Source organism: Agelaius tricolor, unplaced genomic scaffold (genome assembly GCF_023055355.1).
Source record: "Agelaius tricolor isolate 1412-34295 unplaced genomic scaffold, bAgeTri1.0.p SCAF_5, whole genome shotgun sequence".
Taxonomy (NCBI): Eukaryota; Metazoa; Chordata; class Aves; order Passeriformes; family Icteridae; genus Agelaius; species Agelaius tricolor.
Window position 1 is genome coordinate 27,558,405 of NW_027269265.1, and position 12,950 is coordinate 27,571,354.

The 12,950-nt window shown below is 35.3% G+C and overlaps 1 protein-coding gene across 1 annotated transcript in view; it reads right to left on the reverse strand.

Moving 5' to 3' along the window:
• The window catches only part of SCFD1 (sec1 family domain containing 1), a 50,886-nt gene that overhangs the window by 26,345 nt on the left and 11,591 nt on the right, over nucleotides 1-12,950 (reverse strand). Inside the window, exons 7-14 of the mRNA XM_071426972.1 lie at nucleotides 11,518-11,607; nucleotides 10,273-10,328; nucleotides 9,228-9,313; nucleotides 7,518-7,617; nucleotides 4,322-4,461; nucleotides 3,207-3,297; nucleotides 2,812-2,885; nucleotides 2,190-2,271 (exon numbers count right to left, since the gene is read on the reverse strand). Of these exons, the coding sequence (XP_071283073.1) occupies nucleotides 2,190-2,271; nucleotides 2,812-2,885; nucleotides 3,207-3,297; nucleotides 4,322-4,461; nucleotides 7,518-7,617; nucleotides 9,228-9,313; nucleotides 10,273-10,328; nucleotides 11,518-11,607 (719 nt within the window). The remainder of the gene's footprint in view (nucleotides 1-2,189; nucleotides 2,272-2,811; nucleotides 2,886-3,206; nucleotides 3,298-4,321; nucleotides 4,462-7,517; nucleotides 7,618-9,227; nucleotides 9,314-10,272; nucleotides 10,329-11,517; nucleotides 11,608-12,950) is intronic.

A 12,950-nucleotide genomic window follows, 5' to 3' on the forward strand; every position in this document is an offset into this window, starting at 1 on the left:
TAAAGTATAACCACAAGAAAATTTTAGTTCACTTAGTATATCCAAAGCAGGTCTCGTTGCACTTTTTGCATAGAACCTTATATATATAGTGAAGAAAAATGCTCAAGTAATTAATACAGTAAAATCACATAATGGATAATGCAAATAGTTCTATTTTAAAGTAGGAATGCACTTCCTGATTATTTTAGAAGTGAAAATACAGTAACCTGAAGAAGAGCATGGCACCCCACTAGCTCCTCATGACCTTAGCACTTACTTGCAAAAAAGAATCAGCCTTATCCTAATCTGGTTTCATTATGTAACTGTGTATAAAACCTCTTAATCACACAGTCAATGTCTCATCAGAATTTCTTTTAAAAGTACTGGATGAGACACTGCCCTTTTTGAGAGTATTTTTGAGGAATCCATTAGGTAGCATAATGTCCTGTCTACTAAAATTCCACAACTCAAGATTGAAAGATACTTTTTCTAACACTGGAGGGTGAAAAGAGAGGAAAAAACAGTCAGGAAAAAGCAGTTGGAATAAACTTTACATTGATTCAGTTAAAAAGCTTTATCATAGGCAAATTTCAATAGAAAAAATGCGTCCGTCTGCATTAGTTTAAGGCAATTTCCTAAATATCTGGAGATGAACTGAAGCTTTTTAAATCAAAAGAAAAGATGATGGAGATGTACATAACAATATATTGAAGAAACTGCATGGCCATTTGTCTCACAATTTTCTTTAACATTTATACAATAGGAAGGTGAAGAGCCTGAGCACTTTGCAGTACCAGAATTAAGAATGTGGAGGAATGGACCATCACTCCTAGGGCACTCCCTAATAGCATCTTCCCTATCAGAGCAGCAAGCCAAGGGCTGGTTGAATGCCCAGATAAGGCAACTCCTTCCACCTCTAGGTAATCAAGTGTGTTGCTATCATTTAATGCATCTGACTCCAGCTCACTGCCAATAGGATACTGGAAAGCCAAACTGATGTTACTGCCATTCTACATCTTGCTCTGAAACTTGTTTTCCAACCAACAAATCCTATATAGAATACTACTGGTCTAGGCCTGCCACTATCATGCCAGTCTCTTTCCTGGAAAAGTGAATTTACAGTCAAGGGATCAAAATATTCATATTGTTGACTTCAATTTTTTTCAGTGGTATTAAAGTACTGCTTTTAAATTGTCAGATATGAAAATTGACATATCTAATAGTGTAAAAGCCCATATACTAGCCCCTAGAGTAATGAGCTAAGCACAAGCACTTACCTCTTCTCCAACTTTATAAATATGTAAAACAAATTTATTAATTTAATTGCAGAATTAATCCTTGGTTCATATGCAGTACTTAAAAAAAATCAGTAGCAATAATAACTGAGGACAGATCTTACATTCTTTACAAATGTTAAAGCTAGTTTCAAAACACATTGCCTTCCAAGAATTTTAAGTAGCTTGGGGTAAAACTCTCTAATTACTGATTTTCAGTGAGACTTGGTGTTTGAAAAACCTTCCAAAACTGGAAAGAATTTCAGCGTTTCTGAAAGCCTCATCTACAATTTCTGTTTTCATGCTGTGAAAACAAATCCACTTTCCAAGTTATCCTGGCAGTAACCAGGGCCTTCACTTGACATGAATCCCTCTGCAAGGTCTCTGACAAAAGCAGCAGACTTAAAACAGGAAAGACAAACTCCCTTGTGAAGTTCTTAAATTATGCACAAGACATCTAACACAGATCCTGCTGGAAAGACCACTTCAGTAAGTTGGATCATTATTGCCACATCTCTGGGTATCAGTTTTGCTGGTGAGCAGTCAACAGTGCCCTTCTGACAAACACATACAGAACAGAAGATTGCTTAGACTGAAGTCATGAATTGCCATGATACATCTCTAAAATAAACAAAACACTACCATCATAAACTTATTTTTTGAAAGACTTCACCCCAACACTTGTGGCCACCATTAAAAAAAACAGAATATACTAGTAAATTCTGATAAGAAAAGAACTGGTGTTCTTTGCTTTCCATGCAGAGGCATTCAGAATTCATTCTCTCTCACCCTTCAACACTAAGTAATGCTACACAGTGAATTCTGAAAAAGTAGCACCATTGAGAAGGCTCATTTTCTTATCTTCACTGCATCAAATATATTCCTCAAGTTAAGGAGTACTACTGACAGAAAACTCAAGTTAGAGCGCAATTGTACCTTTATGTGCTCCAAAACGGCAGTTGCAACATTTGTATGAAGATCAATGAGCCTCTTCTTTTCCAGAAGTTCTGGAAGAGAGCTGAAGAGATTAAATACAAACTAACCTGCTGATTTGCACCGTTAGTGGAATTGTGCACTGTATACAGTAGGCACTAAAACATTTATAGAACAGTCTGGGTTGGAAAAGACCTTTAAAAGCTATTAAAATCTAAAATTACAGAATAGGGTTGGAACTAAAAAATGACAACATATTGATGTAATGTTTCTCATAATGATACCTGAAGAAGGGGATTTCACTATTTTTTTTTGATGAAAGAATGCAGAGGTTGGGGATTTTGGTGGAAGAGTGCAAGCAAATCTATGATGCACTCAGATTACTTGTCTTTGCTGAGGAAAGACTCCAAAGTCAAACACATTGTGGAAGTTACATATGCAAGCACTGGTTTAGGACACTGCATTTAACTTTATCAGAATTATAATGCATTTAAAAATATTATAGAGCTGAACAGCCTCCATTTAAAGATATTTATTTCAAAGAATACTGAAAGTACAATAACAAAAAAATTTAGAAATGGTTCACAGATAACTAAATGACAATAATGCATTATTGACTACTTACCTGACAGCTGAAGTTAGCTTAGCTGTATTATCTGAAAGCATACTTATTGCTCCTTCATCCTCCCCTTCAATGCCCTGGGTTTTGAGGAAGAGTTTGAAAAGACGAATAAAAATAGTCATAATAAATACAAATATCATGCATGCAGATAAAGTCAATACATCTAGAATCTATTTTCTCATAATGGTATTAATGTCTGGATTGTGTTTTTCAGTTAGTATGGAAGTTATATAATTGCAACACCAATGAACAAGAAATGGAAACTTCTTGTGAAATATGGTACTTCTAGTCCTACTTTTAAGATCATATCATGCCTAAAATTCAGCATGCAATGTAAATTTTTGTCCATGGGATGACATGGGTGGGCTAGGCATCTCTACAAGCCCTATTAAACTTACCATGATACTTTTAAGTCTTTTGACTTCATCTTCTTGGGCTCTGTAAGATTCCAGTTCTTGCTGAACAGACTCGGCCACCTCTGGAAAAGGACTAATGCAATAATCTGCATTAAGCTCAATTAAATCAACAAACTGAAATAATAGAACCAGACAATAAAAACCTTTTTGGAAATAACAATACACAAATCATGCAGCAGAATCAAATCAGTGAAAATAATGACATCTTGACATAATGTAGGTTTACTTTAACTTTCTTACTGCAGGTTTACTTAAACTTTCTAAGATATATTCACTGTTTTCAACAATTTTATGTAGTTTTGGTAAGAACAATTTTGAGCTCTGTAACAAAGAAATAACAGACAATTATCATGGACAATGAACACTGGCAAAGATCATTCCTTATGTGGTGGTTTGACCCTGGTTGCATGCCAGTTGCTCACCAAGTGACTCTATCACTTCTCTCCTCAGCAAGACAGGGGAGAAAGCAAGGTAGAAAAACCCCCAAAGTCATGGGTCAAGATACAGGTGGTTGAAAAAAGGAAAGCTTATGTGTGAAAGCAAAGGAAAACGACAGGTTTTATTGTCCACCTCCCACCAACAGATGATGTCTGGCCATTTCCCAGGAAGCAGAGCTCCAGTAGGCAGAGCAGTTGCTCCAGAAGAAAAACATTTAAAAAAAATCCCATTGAACACTGCACACTTCTCCTCCTTTCTCTTAGCTTTTACTGCTGACCAGTGGAATGGAATGGTATGGAAAGGTATGGAGTATCTCTTTAGCCAGTTTGAGTGAGCTGTCCTGGCTATGCCCCCTCCCAAGATCTTGCCCACTCTCAGCCTGCTGGTGAGGGTGAGTGTTGGGGAGACAGTGCTGATGCTGTGGGAGCACTGCCCAGCAGTAGCCAAAACACTACCAGATACCAGTGCAAAGCACAGCACTGTGAGGGTTGCTCTGGGGAATGAAGTTCATCTCAGCCAGACTCAATACACCTTAAAAAGAAAGGCCCCCAAGCTAGAAAAGATTTTCAAAGAAGCTTAAAACAGAACTGTCATATATGAAGAATACTTAGAGTTTATATTGACTAAATAAATATAAACTGTATCCCTTTACAGCTTACCTGCCCTTATGCTTTTGCCAGAATTTATCAGATGTAGTTAAATCATAGGACTTCTTATTTTTTTTCTTAGGTCTTGCACCTGCTGGAGTGCTTTCTGTTCCTGCTGATTCTTCCAAGTTAACTCTATTCAAATGGAAATCCTACAATAAAGAAGAATCTTATGTAAGTATTTGACAATTTAATTGTTTATTCAGTCTTTTATACTCAACAAAATATCTTCTAGAATATTTTCTAAAAAAATATTAACACAGCTATTTATCAGAACTTCATAAGAAGGCAGGAAACAGTTTACTGGTTAACTAGATAATAACAACAGCAATATAAGGATTCCAAAATTACTCACAGTTACTGAACTGTGATCAGTTCAATACTAAACAAGGCAATGAATGTTATGCAAAGACATTTGATTATCTCATATGCAAGCACTCTTCTGACACTGAACTTTGAACACTGTTGTCTGCATAGAAAATGAGTTATTTAGCAAGGACTCTAACAATTCCCCAAAACTTCAAAGTAGGAAAGTATCTATGTTGCAGACAAAAAGTGTTTCTAAATCTGTTCACTTACATAGCTACAACATATGAATCAAAGCTGCCAAGAAGCTGATGCCAACAGCAACAGGATTATTCACTAAGAGGACTACTGAGCCACACCTTCACAGCTCTTTCCCTAATTTTTTGAGCACTAGTAAAATAGTGAATGCATGATAAAGCAAAACTTTGCAACAAAGCTGCTATTTTTCCATATAGTTTTTCTTCTTCTACAGATGCATGAACATAGAAACTACATTGCTTTGCTAGACACAATTCTGTTCACATCACCAACTGCTCCCTGTGGGTCTTCTGGTTCTTTCCCCCACTGCCAAAGACTGCCCTGCATTTTTTGCAGCTTACTTATTCTCTCTGGTTTTCAACAAAGAGTATTAACAAGTATTCCACTTGCTGACTTTGTCCTAGCTCTTTTCAAAGACATTTAAAACTTCAAAGGTGCTCTTTGCTTGAGAAATAATGATAGAGTGAAACCTTCAACTACAAGAAACTGTTATGAACCTTTTAGAATAGATATTTTTTCCAGAAATAAAACATCACTTTATTATTTTCATTAAAGTATATAGAAATGGATCACCGTGAATGAAACTGTCAAATAAAGTTTTAAAATGTTTCATGTTAAACCCTGGCAGGGATTAAATACTTCAAATGATCCATGCCAGAATAGAAACAGAACCAAGTAACTACTCAAAGGAAACACATAGAGTTGATGAACACAAACCTCATCTTACAAGAGGTGTTTAATATTTCAGCAAAAAAATAGTACATTTCAAGGACACATATTTGATAAAAACTTGAAGAGAAAAAAATTAATTTTATAATTTATAATTTTATAATTATAGCTAAATTATATTTAGCTATAATTTTTAATGGAGATATATGTTTTGGATCATTTTAACTCACCAGTGACCTGTATTTTCAAGTTGGTTTTGGCATTTACAAGTTTTCCTAAAATAATTCTTATTGATTAGTGTTAGTCCTTTCAACCCCCCATTTTGCCCTTATAAGGCTTTCTAACCATGCCTCCATGCCTCTAACTATTTTTCTGTATCCACTGATGAAAGGATTTTTATTCATAAATATAAATCCCTTCATGTAAGCATGTAATCTCAATGGATGCAGCACTCAACTTTGTGCCTGGGTAGTTCAACACTGCACAGCATTCCTGGACTATTGTAACCGAGACCTTAAACAAAACCCAGTTTGTTTGAAAGCATAGTTTACATAATCAACACCTTGATAACAATTTCATGGTTACAATTTATGGCGTCTTAGAAGACTACTGCAGTTATTTCATGAAATATTATGCTCAGTATGTGAAGAGTTTGGAAAGCTTGCCTTCAAGGTAAGTAACTTGACTAGTTTTGAAATTAAACTTTTGCCCTTGTCATGGAACCACAGAGCACTTGGTTACAATTTCATGAAAAAAATTCCTAATCTGTGCACTTTTAAGATACAACATTTAACAGGTTAGTCCAGAGAAACTACAGAACTCTACTGATGCAGTAGAGATCCAATATCACTGAATAAGTCTTCCAGGGTTAATCCCAATACCCCACCAGATTTGTAGCACTAGCTGTCCTCAGCTTCCAGTACATCTTTGATCACTGCATCTTGATGAACTGAAGTCCTAACCCAACTCATGCTTGAGGCCACCCAACACTAATTTAAAAAGAAACTTGTAGAAATTCACTACTTCTATCTGCAAGTCTCTAGCCAGTTCAACACTTACTGGAGAAAACCTGGTGCAAACTGTTTTTTTCAGATACCCCTTTCCTAAAGAAACTAGGCCAAAAATTGTTATTTGCAGAAAGCACTCTTAAGTTTAACAGGAAAGGATTTGTGATAATGAATTAATTACATAAAATAAAATTTACAAGCGCCCTAAACCATTATATTAGTGCTGAAATATTTTCATCATAGCAATACAAGTTTCTGGACACTATGGATGACTATACAGTTCACCATCAACTTTGTGTATCAACACATATGTGCATATTTCATGTATGCCTGTAACAGTCACATTAATAAATCCAAAATAATTCTCAAAGACAGATATTGAAATTATTTTCACAATAACTCACAGCACATAAAAACCTCCAGATACTAATTACTCTTAATCTTTTTTTTTTAATTATTTACTCCACACCTATACACAAAATGCACAAATCTGAGGTAAACAGAATGAGCTATCATTCAAGTACATTTCTACTATTGGTTTTATAAAATAAACTTGAGGAAATAAAGGCACTGAACACTTACACCACCTTGTGGAAAAAACCAGGAAAAAGTATTTTTAGAAGCTCAAACTAAAACCAAAACTGGTTTAAAAACACATAAAAAGCATTTCTTTTTCAAAATTGAATTGCACTTAATGGAGTCTGGATATCACATAACCTACAGATCATGAGCTACTGAAAAAAAAGCCGGGATTGCTGAATTAGCGATCTTCTGATGATACCAAGATTTCAACTTTTAAAATATTTGAGAAATTATTGCTAAATAAACCTTCTAGGGAAAATCTTCCAAGTTGTTCTTTATTAAAACAGACAAAAGAGATTTTGGATTAAGAGAGAATCTGATAATAAGTTTTAACAACAAACTGAGTGAAAAAATAGTTTTGGTAACAAAATCAGATTTATCCTTACCAGAACATCATGCACTAAAGCTTGGTATGTCCAAGTATGATGTAGAGGAGTTGCTAAATCTATGTTTCTGTCAACAAGGACTAATAAGGGCCTTTGGAAGCTGAAAAGATGACACTGTGTTAGTACTTCTTTATACATGTTAAAGCACCCCAATAACATCCTGACTGATATCAGCCACCTTATGTATCAATTCCAAGATAAAAGCAAACTGCCTACTGCTGAGCTCCTCCAGCCTTCCCAAAAATAACTGGGGCTGATCACTATGATAAATTCCATTAATCAAATCTTAGTAATGATAAAGAGATTATTTTATACTTAGTGAAATTACCAATATAAAAACATTGAGCAGAAGTTGAAACACTTCCAAGGGTTTCTAATTTCATTTTGCTCTTTGCTTGTACATAAAGTCCATACAAAAATAAATTATGAACTTCTGAGATGCACTGTGGTAATTCCATCAATACCCAATTTTGTAAAAATTGTAAAAAATGCAGTCATGCCTAAAGTTCTTGGGCTATGGCTACATGAAAAGCTTATAGTGAAGACAGGAAGACTGTGAGCTGACAGAAGATAATAATAATAATTTCTCTTAAGCACATAATCCCTACAACATGCAGTTGAAGTGCATTTGAACAGAGAAAAAGCATTTAAATTCCATGCTCTGGATTTCCTTGCAGTAAGTATATTCACTTAAATGTATAATCTCAAAAGCCTTAGACAGCTGATTCTGAAAAACTAAACTAAAGATCTGAAGCCATTCAACTGGTTAAAGTTTCCTGTGTTTGCTTTACCTTGCATTTTAATTTTGAGGGCAATGATGCTACACTATCAGGAAAACAAGCCATGCCTCTGAAGGAAAAGCAGTGGTTACAATGCAGTTCCCATGAAAATGAAGAAACTGGTATTTCACAACTATTCTCTCTCCTTTCAAGCTCATTCCTTTTGCCAATGTTGATGTTTTTGTGCCTTTTATCCCAGCCTTGATTTTAATTTGAGATAAAAGTATGATGACTGTTTTATACCAGTTAGTTAGCAGATTGTAAGTTTCCTTCAGCTATGGTCTTGCCAATACATCTCCTCCTTTTCATGAACAGTATAGGCTCTCATAACACACCTTCCTAAGGCAGCCTGTGGAGTATTCAGCTGTCTGGGGGCAACAGTGTACAGGGATGCTACTGAGAACACATTATCAGATGCTCATGAGCATCCACAAAGGACTCAAATGGTCATGACTTAACAGACCTTAATTATCCAGGTGGTAGTCCTCAAGCAGTGTCCTCTGATCAAGACAGGGATCAGCTGGGAAACACTTACTTTTAACATAACTAAACTGGTAGTAGTGTTCACAAGCAAGAAGATGGGGCTGTCTTTGTTTTTGAGGACTTCAGAGCTATGTTCAGACATCCAACTGCATTTCATAGCCCTGTAAACAGAGTGTATTTACAGAAGTTTGGCTCCTGCTGGGTTTAGAGGCTGAACAAAATTAACTGGTTCATAACGTAACTTCTGACTTACTGTGCTAGAGCCATACTCTTAACAGTTATAGAAGTTTTTAAATGGGTTATGCTGTGGGATTGCAAAACTCCCTTGAAAGTATGTCAATTCTATTAATATAGAATTTGAACCAAATTTTTGTAAATACAGTTTTCAGTACAGTGGTGATTTACCCAGACAACTGAAATATGAAAAATAAAATGACTAACACGATACCTGAACTGGCCAGCTCCAAGTGTGTCACCTGTAAAAAGACTGTTTCTGGCATCTCTTAGATTCTCTCTGAGCTTCTTATCCAGTTTCTGAGGATGGGAAAAAAAACAACCACTTTTAACAAACCAATGGTTTCCTAACCTCTTAACACGATCAACATTAAAAGATTTATTGTGCTGTTTTTGTAGCTTATGAAAGTCTTAAATGCAGGAAGACTAGGTCCAGTGTACACGGGAAATAAAGAAATCATACATCTATTTTGTCCCTCCAGCATTTCTATCTATGTCCAGAAGATGTTTCCTTTATGTCTACTAATCTCATCCCAATTAGCACCCATTCCCTAAACATGCAAGTAAAAAATACCAGTAGGAAGCATCAAGAGGGAACCACAGCAGAAGCAGCAAATTGGGCTGGCAGACACTACCACACAATTGTTTTATAAAAGTGAGATTATCCTCAATATGAGTGCATGCACACTGCATGCTTTAATCAGTACTACCATTTCACTGACAAAGAAAATGTGAAGAAGATGGAAGACATGAACCCCAGTGACTCCTAATGAAGACAGTTCTGTAGAGGTTGTTAATTGTGATTTAGTTTGGTCATTCTATTCCTATTTGATGATCAAGTTCAATGTCAGTTTAATTTGCTATACTAAAAATGTCTTGTACTTGCAGGGTTTCCCAGTAAGATAGATAAACATTTCTTACTGATACACACAGAGGGACACAGGTCCAACAGCCACTTTTTAAGTTGTAGATGCAGCTTAATTATAATGCATACTAGAAAATCTTGATAAACTCTAGATTAGGAATAATTATTTATATTTAAGTTTCCCATTATCTGATTCCCTAACACTACAGCTTCTACAGAAGTTCTGTGGAACTGAAATCAGAAAGGAAAGTGAATGTATCTCTTTTCCAGTTTTACTTCCTTCACAAGGAGAAGGATACAATGACACTAGATCTCTGTCTAGTACAGAGAAATGTGAAAGTGATGTTTGGAAAGTTGTAAAGCAATGATAGGTGTTTAGAAAAACAGTTCTTACCACTGCCACCATTTCAGCTGCAGTTCCTCTTGAGCATCTGATTATAGGTATAGCGCCTAATAAAAGATACATTGACTTCTACATGCATTGCCATTTTCAGATTCTTTATTACATTACTTTTTATAAACAACTTTAACTAACATTCTGAGATTAAATACAAACTTACATGAAACTTTTCTCTTGCAGTCTTTATCTATGAAATGAAAAATACTATATAGAAATATTAAATAAAGTTTTACAGAAGTGAATACCCCATATAACAATTTATGAGAAATAGAGTATATTTTAGAAAGAAAGCTCATCCACTGTTGGAGGGGACAAACTATCTCATGCAGATGCATTAGAAGTTATTTTCAAAAGATGAGAAGTCCCTTGAACACAACAGTAAGTATTATACCACCACAATGTATCTATTACTACTCACTGCTATGTCCAGGACTATCTATCTATGGTAATGCTATTTTCAAAAGCACATTTTCCATTGGCTTCCAGGTTTCAAAACATTTAGCTACAGTTTCTCACTTACCTATACAAATATGAAAATTCCAAAACCACAGATTTTAAGTGACTGAGGAAAAGACATTAATTTGTATCATACTAACACTTGAAAGAACTGAATAGGTCCAAGGGAACCTCTCTTGAAGAGATTGCCCCATGGCAATCCTCAGCTCCCCTTGTAGGAAAGCTATCTCAGATGGACCGATTTCAGTTACAACTTAAGTTAAATGTCATCACTATGAAAACTGTATCAGCTAAGCGTCAAGGAAACTCACAATAAAATAAGTAAATGGAATTTATCTTCCTATTCTTTAGGAAGTTACTTCACTTAGATCTTTGCAGGGTTTGTGTGAGGAATATTTTCTTCTAATTCCATGGTGTTTAAGGGATTGGTTTTTTTTTTGAGAATGACAAATCCAAACTCAAAGCACTATTATTCATTGCAGACTAGGATTTTGTTAGAACCGTGCATCCAAACCTTTGCATTTCAGTATTCTCCTCCCATTGGTACTGAAGACTGAGACTCAACTCCCATGAAGGCCAACCTTTATTGTACTTTGCAGTGATATAAAGCAAGATATTTGAGTGATAGAAAGCAGTGATATTTGAGCAAGATCATTATCCCACCGGTGAATTATTGAGATTTTCATCACAGATCTAATTCTGCTTTTGATTTTCTATATGAAGTCACCAGACTTCTAGATATCTCACTGAACATGGAAAATATGCTAGAATTTGGAAACTTACCAAGTGTAACAAAAAAACAGAAGAGACTATCAACAATAGTGTCCATTATAGTTTCCATTTCTGTGTCTGTTATATCTGGTCGGTTAATGGCTAAAACAGTGTGGAAAAGAGAATAGGGTTAAATAAGTTTACGCCATTTTAATAGTGAGAGAGCAATCATCTCCTTATCTGATGGCTGTTAGTAGTCAACAGCTTTTGTTGCAGAAGAGATTACATCCTGAAATGCCCCTCTGACCACACCTGTTAGTTTCCACTCCCTTTTTTTTCTGAGAAAAAAACTGGCAAAATTACTGGTTACTGTAGAAGGTCAAACATTATACAATAATTTCCGAGTCTCTCTCACTGCACACATATCTTTTGGATTGTTATTATTGCATAAACAAAAACCTACTAAGAAACATGTTATACAAGAGAAATGGCCATCCACTTGGCTAACATTTTTCAGGAAGAAAATCCTCAAGAAGTACCTGTATAAAATAATTATAGAATGCAGTTATCTGTATTTAAAATTTCTAAATCCCACCTCTTGTATGGAGATTCCTTTTGTTTCTCCTAAATTCATCATCAGTCTCTAAATGAGGGGTAATTCCCAAGTTATAAAACATTGTACTTGACAGATAAGAGAGATTTACTTCCCACATTTAGGTCAAAACAGAAGACATGCAGCAACATTTCTCTTAAGTAACTAACCCTGACAAGAATAAAATAGCCAACAGGAAATATCAAACCAAATCTTATCACAGATCTCAAGTCAAGCACTAGCTAGGATTCATGCCATAAATCCTATCCTTGTTTGTTTTACATTACCTTTAAAAATTTCTCACATAATTACCTGTCTTATCCTCTTTCTTCAAAAATGAATTTCAAAACTCTAAATATTAATAAGCCTCCCATCCTAAATTTATGCATGGATGACCATAACCATTCTATAACTTTAAAGGTGCTTTTTTCCCCCCAGCTTTTCTCCTGTAAGAACTTTAGAGACATGGATTATATTTCAGCAACTACCCTTAGTAAGCTAGAGTTCTGACTAGGCTGAAAACTGCAATAGAAGTTTCAAGTTTCTGATATATCAGCACCAAGAAAAGCAGACCATTCCCCATATCTATATTTTTCTGGAATGACAAAGCTTTGAAGAAATTCACTGGGGCTATCATTCTGTAGTTATCGCCAACTAATGGTCTCCCACTTTACAGGAAAGGAAAAAACCTCATTTTTACTCTCTTAACTTTTCCAATTTTGAAATTTATTTCCCATCCTGTTAATATGTTTAAAAGTACTCATTTCTGATGTTCCAGTAATCTGCTCACTGTCAGTGTCTTCTAATTTTGTCTACCATGAACATTTTATCAGCACATTCCTCTTCTTGTACCATAGCAACCAACACAGATACTTAATATTCCTGCTCCTTAGATCAACCTTTGAGAAACTTC